At 42.3% G+C, this 26,270-nt stretch overlaps 1 protein-coding gene across 5 annotated transcripts in view; it reads right to left on the reverse strand.

Annotated features, from left to right (window-relative positions):
• The window catches only part of STAG1 (STAG1 cohesin complex component), a 995,019-nt gene that overhangs the window by 764,619 nt on the left and 204,130 nt on the right, over window positions 1-26,270 (reverse strand). For all 5 annotated transcript variants that reach the window (XM_069213542.1, XM_069213540.1, XM_069213544.1 and 2 more), the window contains one exon: window positions 14,410-14,532. In XM_069213542.1, coding sequence (XP_069069643.1) covers window positions 14,410-14,438 — 29 coding nt within the window. In that variant the 5' untranslated portion in view covers window positions 14,439-14,532. The remainder of the gene's footprint in view (window positions 1-14,409; window positions 14,533-26,270) is intronic.

The following is a 26,270-nucleotide window of genomic DNA, read 5'->3' on the forward strand; positions in this document are numbered from 1 at the left end:
AAAAAGTAAAGAACTGACATCAGCGTACCAGGGTGGCGCCTATGTATGTCGCACAGTGTCATATCCGGCAAACAAAACACAAACGACGGACGTGGAGTCAACTGACACCATCTGACCGTGTGCAGAAGTACTGCTCAAAGAAAAATATCTGAATCCAGACTGACATCTGGGGGAAATTCTAAGGTAAGAAATCTGCAACTAGAAATCTTTGTCAGCAGCACATCTAATCTATTAGACAGCATCATGCCAGACACCACAGAGTTAACACTGAACATCTCTCCAGCATCCATTGTCTAACACCATACAACAATCCTACAGTGAGCAAATTCATTATGTACAGTGATGCTTACATGCCTGAGATCTACTATTAGAAATGTACTTGGTGGGTTAACTGGAGTATGGCGGCCAAATGCCCTAACAGTTATAGCCAAGCTCCCAGTAGATGTACCTCATTCATGGGTAAAGTGTGTTTAAGGCTTTCTCTTAGAAAATACTGTAAGGTGCGGGGTTCCAGAGAAAGATCTAATTTCCAAATGTAATAAATACTAAAGGAAAATGATTTGTCCAATAACTATAAGAAAAGTCAGAAAATGGGGTTTCCCATTTAATGTAATTAAGAACCACCATTAACATGGAACAAGGGCTCCTATGGAAGTCCAAACCAAGCCTGGAAAAGGTAAGAAAGTTATGGAAAATGGAGAAAGCAGCTATACTCTTTCTGGCAGGGCAACGACGGGCAGTGGAGAACGGTGTTCAAAGGATTAAGCACCCAGACTCCATGATGCCATATACACACTGCTCAGGTTGCGCCATAAAGATAAAGAACAAAATTGAAAATCGCCCAAACCATTAACAAGTCTGTTTGCTTGGGGATGTGAAGGGGAGGTGGCCACATTTGAAGCACTAGGTAAGAGTTAAGCTGAAGGTTTGGAGGAATCCAGACCTTTCATTGAAACTTTAGATCCCCATGTTATTTGGTGGCTACAGTTTTAACAGTCTGTGATATTAAAATACTGCTTATGATCATCAGTAATTGTGTTTGGAAGGAATTTAATTCAGTGCAAATAGGCAACAATCTGAAAGCACTACCCTCCTACTAGCATAGGTAAATAGGATGGCATTAAACTCAGCGGATTCTTTCAAGATATTAGACAGCTAAATACTGGATTTCTAGGAGCACTAGAGTTGCATTCCGGCCACTCAAATGGTCATCTGTAACTTTCTAGGATATCTAGGAAGCAGCTGAAACATTTGGTGCTTAGGTTCCTAGACCACTTTCTTTCACTCTTTCCTTCATATTAAAAATTGCATTCAGTAAGGCATAACACAAGGCTACAGGACTCAAGTGTGAAACATGAAAAACTAGCTCATCAGCAAGAGGAGTTTTTAAAATTTATTTATTTTCTTAAAAGGGAGGGAAGATATCTTCATAAAATGTGATGTATCATGCCAGCACATGGTAAAACGTATCAATTTCTTATTCCCTTAGCTGGAGTTGATTATCCCAATCCAGTCCTGAGCTCATTTTCCCCTTTTTAATGTTTAGGCAATTCAGACTAAAGCCTTAAATTGTTTTTTTTTTTTTAAGTAAAAAGAAAAGTAGCCAGACCAAATGAGTACCCTTTTTCGCCCCCCACAAGTTGTAGATTCACAGGTACCCAGGTTTCTTGGGTTAATCTGGAATGGGGAAAAAATGCCAAAATACAGCAAAAGTGAAGCACATGGGGTTGGGGAAAAAAAAAACAGCAGTGTGCAAATAAATGCCCCCACCCCCCACAAATACAATCGAAAAACCTGTGCTGTGTAAATCCTTTTGCTAACTTTCAGAAACAGGCAGAGTTTATATAAAAAAATAAACAGGTTCTGCATATTTATAAGAGGTAATCAACTTTTCCAATTTTTGTGGTTTCTGCTTCTTCCTGGGTTTGAGATGGAAACAAGTTTGAAAGAGGTGTAGCCTGAAAAACGATGAATTTCTGAAAGTCAAATCTTGGAAGTCTGCAAGGGGTCATTTGCATATATCACACATGGTTTTCCAAAACATCTGCAAATTTCTTGCCTCTATCGCAGATTTATAAAAGTAACAAACTTAACACTGTCAGACACTTCTGGTCGCAGGGATGAACAAGCTACTCACACCTTCAGCAACGCGCTTACTGGTAGATACCGTCAGATTCCCCACCTTTAGAATATTTCCCAGGTGTATAATCCTCAGCAGTACCCCAGCACACGACTAGGTGGCTTTGTGCAATTCTACTCCATCGTTCCACTCCGAAAATGACAAACTGAGCCACATAAATGCTACCCATGTGTGCTGACAGTTGCTTTATAGGACTGCTCATGCCAGACAGAGCCCAACAGCAAACTGGCTTTGATCAATGTGCAGGCTCTTAACTGGAAACATCTGATGGGAAAAGCGCACGATTCACAGAACAGGAAGGGTCAGTGAGGAATCTGAAGTTAGAATAGTCAGAGTATTTTCCAGTAAGTATGGTAAGTAAATTATTCTTCTGACAGATACTTCTGAGTAAAGATTCCCCACATTTTGAATGGTTAAGGAGGATCAGTTAACTGATACAAACCCAAATGTCATGCAGAGCTGAAGGGACACACTGCCCATTTCGAGGGACCTGGATGCCCACACAGTAGTGCTTTATGAACGTATCAAGTAACCCCCTCATAGCAGCCTGACAAATTTCTAGAACAAGCTCTCCAAGTGCCAGCACAGTGGTAGCAGCCTTGGCTCTGGTGGAAAGACCACCGCAAGCCTTACAGGGATTGCTTCTTGGCCAGTGCTTAGAATATCTTACTGCAGAGTACAATCAATGATAAATTGTCCTCTTTTGCACCACCCTGCTATTTTTCATCATCAAATCAAATGCAAAGTTCATAGTCCACACAATGCTCCCTGGTACAGCTGATTTAAAAACTCAGTCCTCTTTTACGATCAAACCAATGGAGTCTCTCTTTAGAGGGAAGAGGTGGAGCGAAGAACATCAGGAGGGTAATGTTTTGGCAGACAAAAAAATATATATATATATATCTATCTATCTATCTCACTTCTTTCACAAGAAAGGAGGCTTTGGTTCTCACAACCAGTTCATGGCGGTTTGACCAAAAGGGCTTGCTATTCACTCACTCGCTGTACTGGTGACGAGAAACACAGCCTTGAGGACGAGAAGCAATAATGGACTGTATGCAGCAGTTCAAAGAGTAGACATCTGGAATGTGGGGACTAAGCTGAGGTACCACTGAGGCATAATGAAATAAGAAGAATGAAACGTTTGGTAAATCTTTTACATAGCGCATCACAATGGGTGATTTAAACAGATGGCCGACCCCCCAACTGCAGGAAAGCTGAAAGAACCAACAAGTACCCTTTATCTGCCGCCAAAGCAAGTTTTTGCTGGATTAAGGAAAAAACAAAAAGTCACTTCAGGAAGCTTGGTTTGAAGAAGGTTGATCTGCCAAGTAATGCACTAAGCTATAAATGTGTTCCAGCAACAGGCTTATACCAATTTGGTGGCATACCACATAGCTGCCAATATTATACTGGCAACCTAGGGAGGAAAACTGAATGTAGTCAACTGTCTCTGCTCAGTCTCAAAGCATGGAGGGGGAGGTTGTGCAGGCTTGAGTGCAGAACCCTGCCTAGTTGATGTGGCAAGATGCAAGCGAAACAGCATCCTATTTGAAGGACAGATGGTTAGGCCAGAAATTCTGGATACCACCCTCTGTGCCCATGCTTTGTTCGTGCCCAGTCTGATACCACTACGATGACTTTGGCCTGGTCATTCTTCAGAACTCTAGGCAGGAGAGGTAGCAGCAGAGAATCCAAACTCCACTCTAGACTAAACAAGTCTCCCGGAGAGGGCTATCTTGGGAACTCCCATTCACACAACTTCTGACACTGCACGTTCTTGGCAGTGGCTAAGAGTATGCACCAAGCTTCTACCCAGCCATTGAGGAGGTCTTACGTCAGTAGCAGCTCACAGCAAGCAGAAAGGGTGGGGCAGGGCACAGTGTTAGAGGGGTTTGGGAGGTAAATAAAAATTAAATTATTAAAATATTTAAAAGAAAACTTACCTCCATCGCTGCTGCCACAAAACTCCATGCGCTCCTCTGCTGGCTGCAGGCACAGGATTCCCAGCCTGTCCTGCTGCCTATCCTGATGCCGCTCATAGCAGTGTCAGGTTTGGGTGGGAACGCCCAACCAGGTCGCAGTAGGCTCTCTCCAACCCGGCAACTGTGTTACTGGGCTGGAGAGAGCCTACTGCGCTTGTGTGTTTGGCCAGCCAACCATACATGCACACTGAGGGGGGAGTGCTGTGCATTCCCCCTCAGTATGCCAACTAATGGAGGTGACATAAGGCAGGGGTGGCTCCTACAAGTGTAGCTGCTGTTAGTGATCCACTAGGTGTCAGCGGCTGAGTTTGAGTGCTGCAACCTTCAAAAATCCCACCCCGGTGTTTGTCCAGTTACTTCCATAGAGTTAGCACCTCCTGACAGTCCATGACCCAAACTCGCCCTACTTATTGCAGTACCACATGATGGAGGTGGGAGAGGACTGCTTGGGGCGAGTACTCCAATAGCTAATCGCTGAGGTTGGGGGAGAATGGAAACTCTCCCCTTCAAAGATGTGCTGCAACTACTGCCTTCACATTTGTGAACACCGGAAGGGCACTGGAGGCCAATGGGGAGCACAGCAAACTGAATGTACTCCTGCCCCACCGTGAATGCAATAGTATTTGTAGGCCTGCAGGACTGGAATGGGAAATAATAGTCATGCTGGTCCAACAGTGCTCTCTAGTCTCCAGGGTCAAAGGCAGAGAAGACCTAAATTTGTCCTTTCTCAGGAAGGCACTGAGAGGAGGTGAAAGCCTAAGATATGATGAGGGCCCCTGTCCTCCTTTTTAACCAGAAAGTAGTCTGAGTAGCAACCAGTGCCCACTTTTTTATACCAGCTCCTACTATTTGGCTCCTTTGGTCAAGTGGGCCTGCACTTGGTGCAGCAAGGTGGACAGATGGTACTCCAACCATTCTGAGGGCGGTGGAAGATAGGGAGGTATGACAAGAAATGGTAGTGTGTAACCCTGCTGAAGGATCTGCAGGACCCTCTTGTCCAAAGAGGCTTAATGCCACCCCGACTAAAAATATATTGGATCCTGCCTCCGACATGGTGGTTGTGTGCCTCTAAGGGCCCACTGAATTTATTTTACAGGGGCCAGATGGGAGGGGCGGTGGATTGGCGGCTCAGTGCCAGCCCTGTTGTCTGTGGGGACAGCAGACTCAGCCGCAAAAGGGCTGCTGGGCTTGCTGCATAGGTAGCTGATGGTATGGAATGCCCCTACCATGGTCACAGAGGAGACATAACTGATTGTGTGCTTAGGCAGACTGGCCCAAAGAGCACACTGTGGCCCTTCTATCCTTTAAGTTTTCTATGGCCAAATCTGCCTTTTTGTCATAAAGACAAGAGCCATCAGAGGGCAAGCACATCAAGGTAGGCAGGACATTCCAAGAGACGGACACTGAGCTTTTTAAGTGACCTTTCACTGATGTTAAGATAAAGGAAGTTGCACTAATTTATGTGAGTGGAAATCAGCACTACAACCACCTCTATAAGATGAGGTAGGAACACAAATATTTTCCTGAGAGATCGAATAATGTTAAAGCATGCAGAAACCGTACGACTCGCCTGAGTCAAAAAAAAAAAAAAAAAAAAAAAAAAAAGCTTGTCAAAAAACACTCTAGATTTTGAGCAGAGTTAACTGGAGAGAGGGTGAACCAAAAGCATCAGCTCACTGAAGACTAGACTAAATGATCTGCTGATTGCCAAAGACCAGAACCTCAGTCTTGTCAGCATTTAAGATTGTTAGCCTTCATATGGGGACAGATATTTCTTCTTACATACGGTTTTAAAATTGGGAGCCATCAAATGAACCTGTTGCAATGGCGACAATAATTGGTGTATCACCAACATAATACAACAAACGGAAACCAAAAGAATGGATCAGTTTGGTCAGAGGTCTAACTGATTAAACAGCGTGTGGCTTAGGGATGAACCGTGAGAAATCCCACAAGGTAAAAAAAAAAGGCTTGGAGAAGTCCTTACTACACATTACTGATAGCAATTTTTCTGGAAAGATTCCAGTATGTTCAGTGCCTTATCATTGATGTCTAGATGAGAAAGGCGGGAAACCAAGCAAGTGTCAAAGGCTGTGGACAGATCTAACAGAATGAGGGCCCTGCCTCCTCACTGTCCACCACAGATCTTAAACTGTCAACAGTCGCCACCCATGCAGATTCAGTACTATGTTCTCCACGGAAGCCTGTTTGAGTAGGATATAGAAATTCATGTGAGTCAATAGGGTTCATAGGTACTTTATTAAGAAGTTTTTCAAGGATCTTGGCAGATGAGCATAGCAAAGATATAGGGCAATAGTTTTTAAAAACCTCGGTTAGGTTTTGTAAGTAAAGGAATCACTTTTGCTTCTTTATATTGCTTAGGAAAGTGACCTACAATGATTGCTGAATGAGCGAGTGGCAGGAAAGTCACTGGAGTTTATTAGGCTTATAGATGCCTGTACAACCAGTCTTCCGCAATCAATTGTTGAGCTAGAAAGGCGCATCACCCAGGCCTTTCAATGGCATAGTGTTGTCTCATTTTTAATCGGGGGCTAAGAACAAGGCTTGGCCCAAACCCCAAGGAGTATCTGAGAGTTTCATTAAATGACAGACTGGGGCTCAGTGCTAGTTTGTCCTAGCTGAAGTATCTCAGAGAGGATACTTGTTTTCACCTACATGATGGTGCATCTGGAGATCAAGAATGTCAGCCACTCTTCACATCACCACTGCAAAAGAAGCAAGGTCTTCCTTGGAAGGGCCAGATAGAGGAACCAGACTAGTGTCTGGAGACGTGTCCAGGTGACTAGGATTTTGAAGATCATCATGCCAGTTATTACCATTACAGTGATTTGGAAACATCCTTTGCATCATAAACATTATCACAGAGTCTGTTCCAAATAAAGAACTTGTGGCCTTTCCTGAGACAAGGGAATGTATCATAGCCAGGTGGGTCAGGGGACTGCCTCAGTCGAGGTCAAAGCAGCATCCACCCTGAGTCGAAAAGCAATACTGGTGTGCGGAGTCATTCGGCGTTAAAGGTGTTGCTGCAATAGGGTTGCACATGGTTGGGGTGTCAAAATCTGATTTGGCACAGATCCTAGTAAGAGACCTGTAGTAGTTCCAGAGGATCCAGCAGGTAAAAAGGCAGACCAGGCTACAGGATCCTAGGTGGAGGCCCATGTGGCCTTTTGGGACCTGAAGGTCACCAGAGAAAGCCAGTAACAGGCAGAAAATGTATAGCTAACCAGTGCGGACCTTTTCAAATTGCTGTAATGTTAGCGAGTGCTTCAGAAATTCAGATGGCCTTGCTATAAAGGTCTGAAATGGCTCAGAGGAGGAATAGCTTTCAGAAAGAAATAAGGATGCACTTTAGCACACTCATGCTTTCTCTGGAGTTCAAGAGGTGTGGAAAGGGAGAGGGACAGACTTGGACTTCTGTTTCTTCTCTGACTTAGCCAAAGACTGACTGCAACGATGATCAGCCACAGGAATGACTGACCGTCCATAACGTGGAGTCTTGCAATGCTTAGCAAAGTAGAGCTTCACTATCCCTGGTGACCTTCGGATGCATTAAGGCAAAGTACTTGCAGGCCTTGTGGGTTGCGGTCAGACCTCAAACACCAAAAGCAAACTTGATGGGGATCGGTCACAGACATTTGATTGGGACAGTTCCTACAGGGTTTAAACTGTTGTTTTTGGGATCACATTTACCTGTGCACACAGGTATTCAAGTTACATCTATGAGAAAGTAATCTTGTGAAAAATAGAGGTGTAGCTTCAGATTCACATCTGGTTGTGCAGAAAGAAAGTAACTGATATCAGTGCACAATGGTGGCACTTATATGCAGCTTCGTTCTTCACTTGAAGTACAAAGCAGCATGATGCAACCTATTGGCATGCAGAGGTACTGATAATTTTCCCGCTCCTGACCAATGCCAGTGAAACTCTGAAGGTGAGAAATTTGCAGTTCAACATATACATCATAAACAGTTTTGTTGGCTGTTCAAAAACACACAATACCCCACAACTAAGCTGCTGGTTATAATTCTTTGTATATCAGCCATGCAGCATTAAAATGGTCAAATATTATGAATGAAAAATGAGTATGAAATAAAAATATGTATTTTTAAAATGTGCCCAAGGTAAAGAGTTTAGGAACAGTAGTTATTTGTACAACCCTGAATTTGGGATTACCCATACTATCCTGTGATTACAGAGTGCATTTTCGAAAATGTGTTCTTGCACAGTGCCTTAAATTCTGAAGCCAAAAATGGGGGCAAATTAATTAAACCAAACATTCTACATTATTTATTTCCACACTTATCCAATCCAGGGTGGCTCGAGTTGCGTGGGCCGCCAACATACCTAGAATGCCCTAAAAATCTCAACCTTAAAATCTCACATTTTTGTGAGGGAAATTTGTGGAATCTTCAGTGGTCAACAAAATTCCTACCATCAGCATTCCAACAATTCTCCTGATAAAAACAGTATCCCACTTGTGGGACTGGGTTCATTGCACATAACAGGTGTGACGGAAAATAGGCTGTATGAAGTCCATGCGGTCTTCACATGGTCCCTGGTTGAGTCTGCTCTCGTCTCAGGGGTGCTGTGTGAGCTGTGTGTATTCGTAAGGAAAAAAAAGTAAATAATTCAGGTGCAAGGTAAGCTCTTCCGACGCTTTTTTTTTTTTTTTAAATAAATGAAAATCCTTCTGTTGCTTGTACCAGAAGTATTTTCTTTGTAGACTGGTCCACCACACTAAAAGGTAATGCAGTGGACAGGAACGGTTTGTCCACTGCATTCGTTGAGCTAAAAATAAGGCCATGTAAGACAAGCAGCTGTATGTTCACTGATTGGTTTGAGAATTAGGTTTTCATTTTGAATATTTAATAAAATGAAGATTTAAAAAGCATAAAAATTGTAAAAAAAAAAAAAAAGTGAGTTAAAATATGCATGCAACAGTTAACTCTAATCAGGAATTACACCTTAATCGACAAGTTAAAATTCAGTTTAGTTCAAAGAGGGTAAACTATTATAAAAAAAGAAAAAAAACCTCGAGGCATCTTGTTTACAAAGTTTGTGCTTAGTACTAATGTCCCCAAAAACAGTTTGAAAAGAAATGGCATTTATCTTGACACTTTCAAAACTACTGCCGCTCTACAGAAGGATCAGGCTTTCATGTAATAGACAGGTTACATTAATACACTTAATGGAATGATAAAGTAAGTATACGTGTTAATTTTCACAAAAACATGAGGGCTAAGCCATTAACTAGGAAAATCAACAATTCCACCCCCCAAAAAATAAAAATAACTAAAGGATCACAAAGAGGATTGTCTTCTTACATATATGTAAGACACTAATGTAGGACACTATATCAAATCCAAGCCTACTGCATATATCGGTTTGATGTTTTGTCTGAGATCGCAGTGCTTCTAGGAACATGGGCACTGGTTTAGAGTGATCTTGAAAACCTGGCTGAAAAGGCAAGTATTTGAACAGTGTTGCCTCAGAGTACTCAAGTTCTCTGCAGATGTGAGAAGCTGAGCATGTTCATAACACTAACATTACCATTTTGTACACAGTAAGATGGCTTCTAATCTTGGCTATCTCATCGAGATGCAACCCTTATTGTTGCACCACTACAGTCAGGTTGACCTGTTATGTCAAAGATAAGTTTGAAGTGAAGTGATTTGTGAACACAGATGCTTGACATTTAGATGTATGTGACGGTGTTAAGAGTCTTGTAAGCATAAAATAAAAACATTGATATTGCACACACCTTACTTAATTTTATGTTAGACCAACAATTACTGTTATCTATAAAACTATATAAAATTCTCAATTAAAACGTATTTGAAAAAATACATTTAGGTATACAAACAGTTCTCGATTTCCCTTGAACAATTTAACTTCTAATAGGCAATTCACAAGAATACTAGTGCACGCAATTTCTCAATTCATTTACATGACAATTTCCACAAGACAACAAAGACAAATAGTACAGTATCAATCATAATTTATAAAATATGTTTTCACTAGCTAAGCTGTTATCTTCAGGGACCTTTCTTGCCTAGGCCACGCTGACAAACATCTCATCAGAGCAAAGTTAAGGACTGCCACATCAGTTGCTTGCAAGCCAGTGCAACTTTGCTTATAATTCGCACTTCAGGCTGCCAAAGAAAGGTAAGTTTGAATTTAATTCAGTATGCTACTTATTCACAGTTTAAACTGATTTGGCACGCTCAGAATTGAGTGCAACTTTAGGTTTATAGCCTACGTCTGAATACAACAAAAGAGGTTAGCCAATCTTTTGGGTATAACCACTTGTAATATTTGGACACACAGTGTTGTTCAGTAATATTTTGCTTAAAACAAGTATAGGGCTCTTGACATTGGAATAAAAGATTGAGATGACGAAGAAACATTTGGAATCACTTTAAGAGCCACAGCAGATATGTGGGATCATAATCTTTTTTTCAGAACCTCAAATCCCATAGTAAAATTAAGGAACAGGTTAGTCCCTACCAGATAAAGAGTCACCAAAGCGAATTATCTAGCCGCAGATTCCTTACCTAAGGATATCCCCAGGCATCAGACTGGATCCAGAAGAATGGAGCACACTCCTTGTCAACTGTGCAATGCAATCTCCATGCATGAAGGTGGAGGGTGGGCAGGTTCAGGTGCAGAACCCTAAACTGTTGCTGCGACAGAAGATCCTCTCACAGGGGCAGCCTGACTCAAGGATCGACGGTCATGCTCAGCAGCCTGAGATGCCAGATTCTCTGTGCCTAGTTTGGAGCCACAAAAAATGTGTTGGGTCTGGTTGTTTCTGTTCTTCTTGAGAACTCAAAGAAGCGGTATTGGCAGAAATGTGTACAGGATGCTGGAGCTTCTGTTGAGACGAAATGTGTCTCAGCGAAAGTCGCTTTGGAAACGTCAGCACACCAAACTTTTGACTGAGTTCTCCGCAGTAGCGAACAGATCTAACCAACGCTCTCCCCACTGCTGAAGGAGACCTTGCACCACCTCCAGATGGCGGCGCCAGTCCTGATCCACCTGGCAATCAATCCGTATTTGTATAGGGCTGCTTCACACCTGAGCGAGTATCCAGGCTCTGAGCTGCTGTGCCACTCGAAAAGCCATGCTTTGAGATCCCCTTCGTAAGTGAGTCAGCGAGGGTGAGGTAGGAGAAGGAGCGATCTCCGGTGCAGCAGCAGTTGATGCGTGGTATCTGACCGAGGGCTTGGTGAGTGCAGCAGAGGATCCTGGAAGGTAAGTGGAAGCTCAGGCAGTGGATCATATAGGCTGGTCCTTGCTCATGGAGGGCTTTGTAGGCATGTGTCATGAGCTTGAATTGACATCTTTTTTTGGATGGGGAGACAGTGGGCATTTTTCAAGTGATGGGAGATGTGGTTCCTCTTTGGCAGGTTGAGGATAGGTCAGGCTGCTGTGTTCTGGATTGTCTGGAGTCTTCTCATGGGTTCGGTGGTGGCGCAGGCATAGAGTGCCCTAGTCCAGCCTGTGTTGCTATTTTCCTGGTGTTGAAGGGGAGCCACTGAAACACTGTGGAGCAAGTGAAGAGTGCAAAAGCAGGATGAAGCGACCATGCAGACCTGGCATTTCATGGAGATTTTGCTGTCCAGAATGATGCAGAGGTTGTGCGCATGGTCCTTTGGATTGGGGTGGGTCTGAGTTCTGATGCCCACCAGGAGTCGTTCCAGAGGGAGGTGCATCTGCCGAAGATCAGTACCTCTGTTTTGGCTGGGTCAAGCTTCAGGCAGTTCTTCATCCAGTCAGACGTTTTTCAAGCAGTTGTGGAAGTTACTTTGTCATGATGGGGTCTACTGAGAGCGAGAAAATGAGCTGGGTGTTGTCCGCATAGGAGACTATGTTGATATCCAATTACTTGAGTGCACAGACAAATTCCGATCTGTCTCGGACGGTAGATGAGCATGCGACTGTGTCAAAGGCTGCCGAGAGGTCGATCAGGGTGTCCAATTCTCTGTCGAGCAGGATGTGAATGTCGTCAGTTATGACGGTAAGAGCAGTCACTGTGCTGTGGTTGCCTCCGAATCCTACTTTGGCTGAATTTGTCCGCTTTGGCATTCACAGAGCCCGCCAGATGTTGAACTACGAGGGAAATGCCCTGATGTTCCAGCCATGTCGAGACGCACAGCATCTTGACAAATGATCCATGAACACACCATGTCCTGTTTGTTGCAATACCCCATGGGGGTGGTGTTGACCGTGAAAAACCTGCACCAGGTGATCAACGAAAAGCTAATCGCCAGGGGCTCCAGCAGGTTGATGTGGAGCTCGTACTCTACCAAGGACCATGAAAGAAGGCCGCCTCAGAGACCCATAGATGGCACTTGCAAAACAGAATACCATATCATATAGTAATAACGGCCCAAGAGGCACACAAGTTCACCAGCCGCAATGCTATCCTGGCAGAAGAGAACATTCTCTTGCCAAAGAGATCCAGCCTCTTGGATTGCCCATCTGATGGAGTGGGTAGGAGTGCGCCAGGGTTAATTCTGGATGTGGAAACTGGTACCACTAAGCTCTCCAGAGTATAGTGCTGTTAAAGGAAAATGAGGTCCGCAGGAGCAAGACTATGGCAGCACACAATCGTCCTATGCACAGGAGCCCTTGTGCAGGGCTTGGACCAGGCTGAGTAAGATGTTTGTATGGGCTTCATTAAAGGGGATTATGGGTTTATAAGGAGAGGCTCCCAGCTTAAACAACTGTCAAGACTTTAGTATTGACTGCCATTGTAGGTCCAAGATCTCAGCCACCCTAAGCACCACCATTACTAAAGAGGCTCCCTCCTCGGTAGCAGTGGTAGGAGGAGACCAGGCCAGTGTCGGGGTGAGGTGTCTTACCCACTGGCCCCTGCCATAAGGGTCTATAGACCTATCCCATTCCTATGCCTCTCTCTCCAGCCCTGTCAAATAAGACACTGATTCTGCTGCAGGAGGCATGGACCCCAGTTAGTCCCGGAGTCTGTGTCAGATGGTGTACATCCAGTTCAGTGTTGGAGTCGGGGAATAATGATGGGGCAGCGCTGCCTACAGGCATCTGCACTGCAGCAGGTACCAAGGAATGTCTGTCCCGCAGAAGGCTCTGCTCCAGATCCAGTGAGGAATCCTTGGGGCCCATCTGGTGCTAAGAGGGAACCCACTGACATGGGTCCAGTAGGGACCCCCTCATGCCTTAGGGGCCTCAAGATGCTATAGAGGAACTGGGCTTCCCAAATAAAAGGAGCATAACCTCCAACTCTTTCATCTAGGCGGGGGTCGCTCCAGCTCGCCCCGGGTTCAGGTTCCATTCTTTGTGGCAAAGCTCCCACATTTCATCAGAAGACTTTGATAGACATGGTCAAGCCGAATACCTCTAGTGAAGTCAAAAACATCTTCGACTGACTTCTTGTGCAACTTACAAAATGACTTGAAATGCAGCGGCGACCGTCAGGAAGTGCTCTCTAAACAGTCCTGGGCCCTTCTGCGCGAACAGGACCTCAAGCGTTGCAGTCAATAGATGTCAGGCAGCAAGGAGCTCGAGAGAGCACTTTCTCAACGTCTTGGGATGAACAGTGCTGCAGTTTTCGCAGGTCTTAGGGTTGTGGTCCCACTCCAAGCACCACAAATATACCAAGTGGAGGTTCGTCACCAATATTTTCCTGTGACCGGTCCGACGTGGTTTGAAACCAACTAGTTTCTTGGGTGCCATGCCCTCACACCAAGATAAAATTCTCAAAACGTTTGACAAAACGATGAAAAAAGACTGTCAAAAGTGACAGATCGGCAGCTGAGCTTGCTGGCACAGAAAGGAGAGAACTGATATCAGCGCACCCAGGTGGCACCTATATAGGTACCATGCATGTTACTACTGGCGCGGACAACACTGACATGGAACCTAACTATGCAACTACCGTGTGCAGGCGTACTGCTCGAAAATCTTCTGAATCTAGTATGGCATCTGGGGATAGTCTAAGGTAAGGAATCTGCACCTAGAAGTCTATCAGATCCACAGTTTCTTAGCTCTTCTCAAAACAATTCCAGAATGTTTAAAATTATGCATTAAAAATGACTAGCATATTCAAGAATTCTAACAAACTACCATAAATACATAACAGTTGAACTTAACACTTGAACTGGACATTATATGGTCTGCTGCATTTTAGATTACTTGCTCCATATAATCATAGGTAATGAAATATTTTGTGCACTACACAATCAGAAAGAATCTTAGAATACAATGACAAAACCAGCAACTCACTGTAATACAGTTAGCTCCGAGGTGATCATTTTCGTGGCAGTCTCTAACTGCAGGCTTGCAGCAGCTTTTAATTAGAATTATATATTTGATGCTTTCTTCACGAACAAAGTTTCACAAGAAAATCTACAGGGAAGAGAAAAGTTAGGTTACACTTGGGAAACAATAGAATTACAAAATTAAATTATAAACAAACAAAATCAACACTTTGGTATGATGTAATAAGTTTACTCAATAAGTTATTCCAAAATTATCTTATCTTTTAGATCACAGCTTTGAAACTGGGACAGTTTGGGGGGGGGGGGGGGGGGGATGATTTCTTATGTGACTACTTCCTCCATTGTGGCGTTTTCAGTTAGGACAGGGTACATCAATTTGCAGACTGCACACAAATGAAAGACTACTGGGGAACAACTTTCAAAGTTAATTCAAGTACTAGCTCTGATTTCTAAGATATCTGCAACTAGAACATTGAGGATTAGCATGGACTTGCAGAGTGACCTGGTATTTTCCGCTATGCTCACTGCTAGTCATAATTGGAAAATTGGGTACCCATACCTTCCCCAATTCTTCAGTACTCTATGCGCCACCCTAATAAATTTGCAAAATAGTACAAGAAAATAAAAACTTTACACCTTAAGTCAAAATTAGACAGCTATGCTCACACTGAGTATTTTAGCAAGTGCGGACTAGCAGCTCCCACGTTCTAGGCAATCTTCTGAACGGTGGAACGTTTCTTGTATTATATAACAGATGAGAGCATATTCTCTACATTTCAGTTTGTATATTTTTCTCCAATCAAAAATAAAAGTTTGCAGAAATCCCACTTTCTCTATGAATCGATAATGTAGCCTTCGCAGAGTCGACCACTGATAGATTGGGTATTAATTACGATTGCACCACTACTCCAGTTGAATTTCAAACTGAGGGACAAATTTGCAAATAATCACCACTGAAATTCGTAACCTAAAACATTATCGAGAAGGTAAAAAAAAAAAAACGACAATTGATAAAAGATGTGTTAAAAAACAACGAAAATGTTCATATACTGTAAAAACAAATGTATACCAAAAAAAAAAAAAAAACTGCAGGTATGAATGCATCCACACAATTTTACCGAACATATTCCATCAGCTATTGTGGAAAGACTGCTTACTTTGGACGCAGCAGAAGAAAAGAAAGAAAAAAAATCTACCGGGCTACATCTTGAGCTTTTAAAATAAACTATGGAGACATAGTTAATTGGTTTCCTTTAAATAAAAATTAAACATTTAACAAAGAAGAAAAGCGAGGCGTGAAATTAGATTCAAATTAATTTAAGACTCAAGATGTCGTTGAAATTCAGCCCGAGGGATGATGCTATTTGCTTTTTCTATTGACGGTAGCGGACTTGTCTAGTTCAAACGCGACTAACTGACTTCCTGACAGACTTGACGAAAATGCTATTTCGTTTGTCCAGCTCTGCGTTTGTCCGCTAGAGGCGGCATTCCCCACAAAATGGTATTTAAAACGGGCAGCTGTCGGTCTATTCAAGGCAACAAGTTACAAGCACACACCAAGCAAAATGCTTTGGCAAAAATAAAGACAAGAATATATATACACAACTAAATAACAGACGGATACATTGTAAACGGCTTTAAGACAACATTTTGTGCAAACAACTGATATCTGCTCACTTTTAAAGCTCAGTCCTCTGACATGCAAATCAAGGCAAGTCACGTCATGTCATGTTTATACCCGAAGGGGTCTCGGCGCTACCAGTGACTGGTGAGTTAATAACCGATACAATGGCTAATCATACCTAAAACAGCCAGGTCTTCAGAACATTCCTTAACCCTAACAGGAAAGTGGCTGTTTTTAAGCTCCTGGGGCAGTTGATTCCAATGTTGGACAGTGCGTTGGACAGTGCAGCTGGCAAAACTCCTGCTGCCCCAAGTGGGCAATCTGCAACTGGGTACTACCAGGTTTCTATTTAGCTAGAACGGAGAACCCTGCCGGGCTGATATAATCTAAATCTTTCCCTAAGATAAATGGGACCAGGGCTGCAAAGAGCTTTAAAGGCCCTTGAGTACTATGTGCTTCTTTGCAAGTAGCTAGTACAGTCTCCTAATGGCTTGTGAGGTCAGGCCGAATCTAGGGACCTTCAGCAGCATACAAGCTGCAGAGTTTTGCAAAACTTGGAATTTGTTCATGGATTTGTTTTGGGTAAGTTGTGGTACAGACCATTGCAGTAGTCTTTTCTGGCTAGAACTACTGCAATAACGACCATCTTCATCATGTTAAATGGTTTATTTTCTTCACAATGAGCAAGGAGAAAAAGGTTGCAAAGGTAACTTTATTGACGTGTTCTTTAAACTTACGTTTGTCATCGACTAGGTCGCCAAGGCTTTTTACCACCCTAACCGGCATCAGAAGCGTGCCTAATAATTCATCAGGCCACCAAGAAGGGAACCAGAAAGTGGAATTATTGCCAAACAAAATGACTTCGGTCTTTGATTAATTTAGTTTAGCAAAGATTTTGTCCATCTAAAGGCTCAATGCACTCAAGCAGTTTCGAAAGGTGTTGCTCATTTCAGAACCCTTGTCAGATAGTGAAGTCTGAGTATCGTTGGCATAGGAAGGAACCCAGTGACAACAAAATGATTTAGTTAAGGCTGCCTGCAGGGTAACTTACAGATTGAAGAGCGTCAGGCTCAATGATGAGCCCTGTGGTACCCCACATGGCAGTGTAAGGGGTTCCGATGTAAAGTCTTTAAAGGAGACCATTTGAATGCGATCTGTGAGGAATGATCGTGGTAGGTTAAGAGCAATGCCCTGAATTCCCAAGCTCTTTAATCAATCAAAAGATCATGACTGACCAAGTAAAATGTCACAGATAGGTTGGGTAGTATAAAGGTGGCATTGCCACCCTTATGAGTCCCAGATTTCCTCTGTGGCCACAATAAGTGCCGACTCTGTACTGTGGCCACAACGGAAACCAAACTGTCAGAGCAGGCTGTTCTCCAAAAATGTGGCCAGCTGAGTTCATGGCTTTCTCCTCCAACTTTGCTGGGAAAGGAAGTCTGGAAATAGGCTGATGATAGTTCAGGTCCTGCTTGCTTAGGTTGTGTTTCTTCAACAGTGGAAGGTTCTGCCACTGGCTTGGAAGCATGCCCAAGCTAAACATGGCATTTAAGATTTTGGCCAGATCTGAGGCCACTACATCGGGCCCTAGGTGGAAAATCTACGGTGGACAGGGATCCAAGGGAGATCCCAATTTAATCTTGGAAATAGGGAATGGGAATTGATCCTCCAGTTGCGGGGCAAATTCAATAAAAATGGTCTTGTCTGAAATCCTTGAATCGACCCTCTTGCTCTCCTGGCAGGTAACACCACCAGAGGAAAATCTGTTAAAGATTACCTCCACTTTTTGTTGAAACAAAAAATTTGCAAAGGAATAACAGAAAGCCCGACTACCTCCTGCTTTTTGCGGATGGCAGGAAAGGAAAGTTTAGTGACAGCTTGAAATAGTGCTTTTGTTGAATTACTGGTCAACTTCATCTGCTCCATAAAGAACGCAGATTTTTCAGCCAATAGAAGGTTTTTGTACTGCTGGATGCAAGATTTGCATTTTTTTCTCTAACAGATCGTAATCTCTCCCCCAATTTCGCTAGTTTTTCACCGATTGTTTCCGTTTGGGAGAACTGATTGACAGTCTACTTCGGGCATCCTGAAAAAAAATGGCAACATTGATTCAGTGTCATTTGTTTCTTCTAGCTGGGAGCCTGCAATCAGATCTCGTCTTCCATGCATGGCACAGGCCATGGAGCTAACAGGTTTCGTGACCACTTTGATAGAAGGGATTTACTGGGAAGCATAATTTCCCAGAAAACAACCCTATTATGTGTCCAGGTTAAGGGGAATGAGGTAGGGCAAGAGAACAAGGCATTATTTGTAAACAATTCCTCAAGTACATTTCATCAAGTGTATGCCCTGCCAAATGTGTAGGATCAGCTACTAGTTGAGCAAAACCAAAACAAGTCATGGTGTCAGCCAGCAGTTCCATATCTGGGTCCAGCCTGTTCTCATCTCGAGATGGAAATTACAATCTCCTAACTGTGTAAAATCTGATTTGGTTAGGGAGGATTCCAAAAATGATTCCATGGCATCAATTAAAGGGCTTGTACGGCCTGGCAGTGATGGATCAGAAGTTCATTAAAGGACTGAGTTTTGGCTATTTCAATATTGAATAGAAGGGTTTCTTGCACATCTGACAAGGCTGGAGTACATACCACTGTAAAGAAGTCACAAAGAATAACCACTGTTCCTCTTCCCTTTTTGTGGAGTCTATCTATATTAAAGATGGTGTAGCCAGATGGCACTGCAACTGTCATATCTGGTCTTAAGGTCTGGTCGGCCTAGGTTTCAGTAATACAGACTGTCTGCTTGATGCTCATCTCTGAACTCAGAAAATTTAATATGGTGTTTAACCAGTGAATTAGCATTGATCACTACAAAGCTAACTTTAGGACTCTATGACCCAGCTTTATTAGTCCCACCCGCTATTGCGTTGGTTGATAACAGTCCTGCCCTTTGAGTTCCTCGTCGATGACTCATGTTGCAGACAAAGCAGTAAGTTTGAATGGTAGTAGGTGCAGTGGGACTCAGACCCGCAGGTGAAGTTCACAACTGCCCACTTCTGAGTGCTAAAAGAGCATCCCTTGCATAGATCTTCCAGGGAGATCCCTGTGGGTCCAAAAGGCCAGGGTGAAGGACCCTGGGCCCGGTCCAGGCACAGAGGTGCTCCAAGATGCCCTAAATATGTCATGGAAAGGGCCATGTCTGGCGAGGTGCCAAGCACAGAGCTTTTACAGCACGTACAGAGTAAAACTGGTGGAGGAACTCAAAGGTAACTGGGGTCCACCAACCCCCTTCACAAATCACAGGCTCCCTGTGAGGCACAAAATACTGGTAAATAAAAGCACAGAACTCCAAGGGGAGAAAGGAAAAATCATAAAACATAAAAGGTCTGCCTCTCTCTAAAATCGCACCAGTGTCAGACGGAGTCGGTAAACTCCAAAAACAGCACTGAGCTGCCTACAAGGAAATTGAAATCAATTGCACAAACCTGTCACAGGTTGTATGACAATACGATTCATGAATTTACCACAGATACACCTTTACCCCATAACCCCTTTTTCAACCTTACCATCCTATACCCTTAACTGCCTCAAAACCTTAAAACACACTATATCCCTACCAATCTCAACTCCCAAAAAAATACATATATACACACATATTTATTTTTTTCCCACACTAACTTCCAGAGACTAAGCGATTTTTGTTCTGCTAATAACTTTGGCGCTTTTGACAAATCTTCATAAATATTTTGAAAAATAGTTTGCACATTTCAGCTTCTCTCCGAAAGGTTTTAGGCTTGGCAAATCAGAGGGCTGAGAAAGAAAAAAAAAGGGGGGGGGGACCAAATGAGTTTTCCTGATGCAATTCCCTATGGGGATTTTAGACAGGACAGACTGAATTGCTGTGCAAAATTATACCACATTTGGTGTAAAGCTAGCTATTGGTCCAGAAAGAGGCATTTTTTAAATTTGGAGTCAATCCCTTCATTATTTTGGAGTTATTAAATAAAAAAGAAATTTCTATACCTAGAAGAGTGGATCCATGCGCCAACAGCAATGCCGTGACTGGCTAGCTGTCTAGTTTATTACAGTTAAGTTGTGATGTTCCTAGTCACCTGTAATAAAGAAATTATGTAGCTACTCAAACGTAACAGGTTTGACATTATAATGCCTGCTACCAGAGCCAGCCGCCAAAGTGAAAGATTGGTCAAAGAGCACATTAACACCTAGAGTTTAAACAGTGAAAATAAAAATTGGCTGTACATTGCTCACATCTGTTTGCCTAAACATGAACAGTGATCAGCAGAAATAAGAAATATTTAAGCCAACATGTTTATTTTTTCCAGGAAATGGGCTATTAAAGTAAATACAGCATCACAGCACGTGTCTACACAATGATCTATATAATTTTGTTCAAACTGATTTTAATATATTTTTGCAACAAATTACTGCTTTTTTGGTGTGTTTAATTTTGCATTTCAGATTCTTTTTTTGATTGATATGTAAAAACATACTATCTTACATTAAGAGCAATACACGAAAAGAAAAAAATAACAAAATCAAGCAGTTTGCTGTCAGGCGTGATGGTGTAACCATGTATTCTAAGGAATAAAACACCCTCCACTTTGCCATTCACTTGGCCTGGTTCATCTATTTTATGATAAAGCTCAGTGATTGGCAATTTCCTTATAAAGTATGCTTCGGATACTTTATCCCTGAAGAGAGATGTGCTACCATCGTGGTTATCTCTCGAGTGGTCTCTCCTTTGTTTTTATGCTGTTCACAAATTGGTTGGAAGAGCTGGTTGTGAGCATATTTTGAGCATTGCAGGTGGCGCAAGTTATTGTGTTAGCTATGTGTATTGGGTAACAAGTTGGGAATTTCTGTGGCTTTCCAAGTTTGACTTAGAACATAAGTTTTAACAGTTTTTTCCCCCACATTTAAAAACTGATATGGTTCTGACTCAAATGTGCAAATCCACAGACATTTGCCAGTTATGGTAGGCAACAGACCATGCACGCCATTCCTCATGCCACAAGCAATGTTTTAATCTTGGTAGTCAGCCTATCTTTGTGTGGAATGGACATTTTGTTTTTTCTACATGCTGTGCGACGAAAGTTATGGTACATGTTTTATACCATAAGTGATGAATTTCAGTGGTTTTGCACATGAGCCATAACTACAACTCAGTTTTTAACTATCTTCTTTCAGTGAATTTCAAGTCCCCCCCACCCCCCAACCCCTCCAAGCTCCACCTTATTTCCAACCCCCTGGTGTGCATGGCCTATAGCCATTTGTAGCAGAGATTGCCACAGGGCTTCATGTGTGGCCAGGCCCTGCATCCAAGCAACTGCAGGTGCCCAAAGCTGGCGCACAGGGCCTTCAGCTGTTTGTACCGGGGGGCGGCTGCAGGGCCTGGCATGCACAATGTGTTGTATCTAACATATCATTGGTGCCCAAACGCCACAGCCTTTAGCCATGCACAGCAGGAGGTGGCCCCCATGGGCATCCCATAACATACAAGTTGGTTTTTAGTCCGGTCCCCCACCACATTTTTTTTAATTTTTTTTTTTTTTGCGGGTGTTAGTATAATACCCACCCCCCCCCCCCCCCCCCCCCAAATCTAGGCCAAACTTTTTGACCCATGTATCTCCTACTGGAGGTGCGCTGGTCAGAATCCATGGTTGTGAATCCATGAATGGTGAGGAGCACTTTGGTGATACTTGCCCTGAGTTTGTGGTACTAGTGCATGTAGTAGCCCCTCTCCATGAATTCTCTGCATGTTGATGCACACAAAGGCACCTAGGGTCAGCGCAATTATCAGACCCCGATCACCACTTCAGAGTAATGAGAATCCCCAAATGGATCTCCATACCCATTTTTTTTATTTAAACCATGGAGGGCCACTGAGTTACCCCATCCACACCATGGTCTTGGGTTAGTGTGCTCATTCTTCCCCTATTACGGCCCTTTAAATATTAAAATGTGCAAGGACTGAATCCAATATCCTGAAATGGCAGCTGCAAGAGAAATGTGTGTCTTGCAATCAGCCAATCTGTGATTCCAGATCAGGAACAGGAGATCTGAAAGAGACAACGGGAAAAAGCATCCCTATATATTTACGGATAGTCAAGTTTCAAGCACATGTATTCAGGACAGTGCACGGAGGATGGGTGAGTTAAAGAGGTCTTCCTTCACATCACATCATGCACCTCAAAATGATCTCATGCTCATCCTACATCGCACACTCTACATTACCACTTGTCCCCAATCAGCAAGGCAAAATTTAAACCATATTAGCATTAAAATTTAAAAAAACTGGTTGCCTTGTTTTGGGTAGTGTTTTTTTTGTTAAACCACCTGGTGCTTTATAATGTCTTTTTTTTTTTTTTTTTTACTATTTACTGTAATACACTTCTAAACATACCTTAATTTATTCCGATATAACCTGAAGACCACAGTCTGCTACAATACATTCGGGATGTACTTATCTCGGTAACACTGCTTAAACTCTTGCTTCAGTGGTGATACTTTTTACCAGGTTCACTTTTGGCCGCTGATGGAAATAAACGAGCTTCCCTAACTATAGCAAACTAACCACGTAGCCCCTTAACCCACAAACTGCTCGTAAATATGCACACCAATCTTTTTAACAAGCTTTCTAAGAACCACCATGTGTTTTATCGCATTGTACACAAATCCTGATGTATATTCCTATCTAGAGATCTATTCCCTACCACCCAAAACACAGAAAACAACTTTTCAGATACCCTTTATCAGCTTCACACAACTTTTTACAGGTATGCATGCTCTCCCAAAAAGACTCCACGATATTCCTAAATAGCTTGCATGAAAAACACAGGTTGACTTAAAACGTAAGATGGTTTGCTCTCTTCTTTCTTTAAAGTGACTCCCTACTCTCTTTCCATTCTTTGCATGCCTTCTCTCTGCGCACAGCTTACTCTAAGTCATATGCATGTTTGCCTAGTCCCTATGATTGTATTATTGAAAATTGCCCACACGTGATTTCAAATTATACTTCCCCTTTACAAGTAACCTTGCAAACAAACCTAATCTCATACAGCTCATCAATTAATACCAACTAATAAATTAATTCACACCCACACCTACTAAAGAGCACACCTATCTACTATTAATGTATTCTATCTACATAGAAAATGAAGTAACTGATTTGAACGGTCCCTTCGGGGCAAAAGACTAATCTCAATAACCAACAGTAGCAGTTAAAACAAAACACCTTGCATTCCAGAGCAGCATGTTAACTAGCTTAAAGCGTTTCAAGGTCTCGTCAGAGGTAGTAAGCACTATTTAAATGCAATTACAAAATCAGAACCCTCATGCATTAGACACAGTAATATCTCCCTCCGCCTCATTGAAAACACCAAACTGTCCTGCATGTAAAGGATATCATTCCCAAGCTTCATTTCAGACCACACACCATGTTTAAATTATTGAACTAAGTGCTACCACTCGCACTGTTGCATCCTTTTCCCTGCACCCATAATTACTTCCTGGAATTCTGAGTCTTGCCCTATACACGCTTTCCAATACTGCACACGTACGGCTACATTACCTCACCTCTTCTCTACGGATGCCACCATTCAGCCTTCTATATTCTTATGAACTGTCATTCAATGGTAAATGTCAGAAAAAAAAAAAGATTTAACGTTGCAACCCACATGCATATACCTCAGATGAAGTGAAAATTCTTGCACCCCCCATCCTACAGCAGAAAATATTTCAAACATGTATTTCTGATCCATCTGTATAACAAATATTGTTCCCCGCAAAAATGTTTTAAAATGCTTCACTGCCCACCATATATATGTGGTCCCTTTTCTATCACGGAGTATGACCACTGTACCCTTGAAAACTCTGAAGACAAACACAATCACTTTTCGGTCCTATTTTTCACTTGCATCAAAGCAGCATTAAAGATGTATATGAATGCATTTCTATCTCCAATCTAACCATCTCTCGGGTCATAGGCAACACACAATATGCTGGAATTTTGTCCCAGCAACTCAAGAGTCCAGACTTTACAGAACACCACAGCCAGACTCATCCTGAACCTCCTAAACGCTCCTGTATCACCCCTCACATCAGAGACCTCCACTGACTCCTGATCCAAAAGAGATGCCAGATCAACATACTCACGCTCGCGTACAAAGCTCTACACAACCAAGGACCATTCTACATCAACCAACAACTAAGCTTCCATGTCCCAGCAAGACAACTACGCTCCTCTATGCTCAACCTTGCACACACAGCCCTGCATCCACTGCAAATGCAACGGGGGCTGCTCCTTCTCCTACGTTGCTGTCAAGTCCCGGAACAACCTGCCCCTCCACCTCTGGACAACTCCCTCAGCGGATTTCAGAAGGAGACTCAAAACACTGCTCTTAGATGGAGACACAGCACCCTCAGCATTCAGATACCTTTATGGGTGATAGTGCTGCACTATACAAACGCATTGACTGATATTTTAAAACTCAAAGCCTGAGCTATGCTTTTAGATCCACTTCGATTTCCACACCTCGGTCTTGTTAAACTTGGCATCAACGATCTACAAATGTTGCTTAGCATTCCATCATTTGTAAAATAAGCAACTGATAAGACTTTCCTCAATACCACACCAAGTTCTCCATGATATTTTCCCCCCGACAGAAAGACTTTCTGAAAAATGTTGCCTTGTCTCACAACCTCAATCTTTGCATTACACTTGGGAAATTTGAGAGGCCAGACCAAATGGAATCCTAACAAATCTGTTTAGTAGTAATGAAAAGGGTACCATTTTTAATCATATGGTGCAATTTAATTTCATAATACGCTTTTGATAAAACTAGCCTGGTTAAAATCTTGGCTTCACTTGCAGTGGACATCTTATTTATATTTAGTAGTGGGTAACTGTCAACCCAAATATGTATGCTGAAATCTCTTCAATCGATGCAGAGCTTCACTTTTCCACATTATTTTCTTGCCAACATTATAGGACATATTCATGCAGCTAACTCGGTTGAAAGACTTTTACACTGCCTCTGTAATTCTTTTTTCAAAGCACACCTTAATGGTATTAGTACACCTCTCAATTTAGGTACACATAGTGTAGCATCTTCTGACAGTATCATGTGTGAAAATCCCCTACACATTCAGATTGACTAAAAACTTCAGAAAATTCATCCTTCTACCTATTAACACAGACATTGCTGGTTAATAAACACCTGCTCTGAATGGTTGATGTTTAGAATCATAACAAGCGTCCCTCTCTTTTCTACCACAAACTGTACTTTGAGCTTCCGACCCTTGAATAACAAGTTATCTTTAAAAGAGCCAAATTAAAGCAGCTTCATATTGCACTCCCCTTGTGGACACACAACTATCTTACACAAATTCATACCCTTCATTTTGCAAAAGGCACCTAATCAATGAACTTGAGAGAACACAAATCAATCCACAGCTTAAAATCCTTCCCCCCCCCCCCTCCCCTTCCCCACTCCCTGCTACAAAAACAACCGGGCTGGGAGAAGGTTCATAGGACTTTGTTACATTGTGCATTAATTCATTGTGATCTTTAATGCCCATTATCAAAACTTCATATTCAATCCTAACACATTTATTTCTTTAAGTTTTTATAGTGTTCACACTTTTTAAACGTGTAGAACTGCTTTAGCAAATCCTACAATTCTAAACTTAAAACATTTGGCCTTTAAGGGAGGGAAACTATCAGAAGTAGAGAAATATCTTATGCTTTGACAACTGAAATACTTCATCTCTTATTGTGATAGTGCCCTTTTTTTTTAAACTTTACAATCAATCTAACTTAATTATTCACCACCATATTCAAAGCACAGGCACTCAGTCTCTTTACCTTTCCTGTATTTATCCTTGTGCTTCAGCACTCAAACATACCTTGACATGTTTACCAGTCTAAGTTAACTTTACGGCTTTAAAAGTAGATTGTTCTTAACACTCAGAACTTTTCTCTCTGAATTTTGGGATGCTTGTTCTGTCTATTAATCTATCCCTTATAATCTACTCATGGAAATTTTGAAACCTGCATGTCACTATTAATGTTCTAAAAACATTCACATAAAGTTCTATATGTTCACTAATGAATTGCTCACTTGGAATGAACTAGTGTCTCTACCACAACATTAACCTTAGCCATATATTTTTCATTTACAGAACATACAGTTCTTACATTCATTTGCAGCTTCAAAATCC

This window comes from Pleurodeles waltl, chromosome 11 (genome assembly GCF_031143425.1).
Source record: "Pleurodeles waltl isolate 20211129_DDA chromosome 11, aPleWal1.hap1.20221129, whole genome shotgun sequence".
In the NCBI taxonomy this organism is placed as follows: Eukaryota; Metazoa; Chordata; class Amphibia; order Caudata; family Salamandridae; genus Pleurodeles; species Pleurodeles waltl.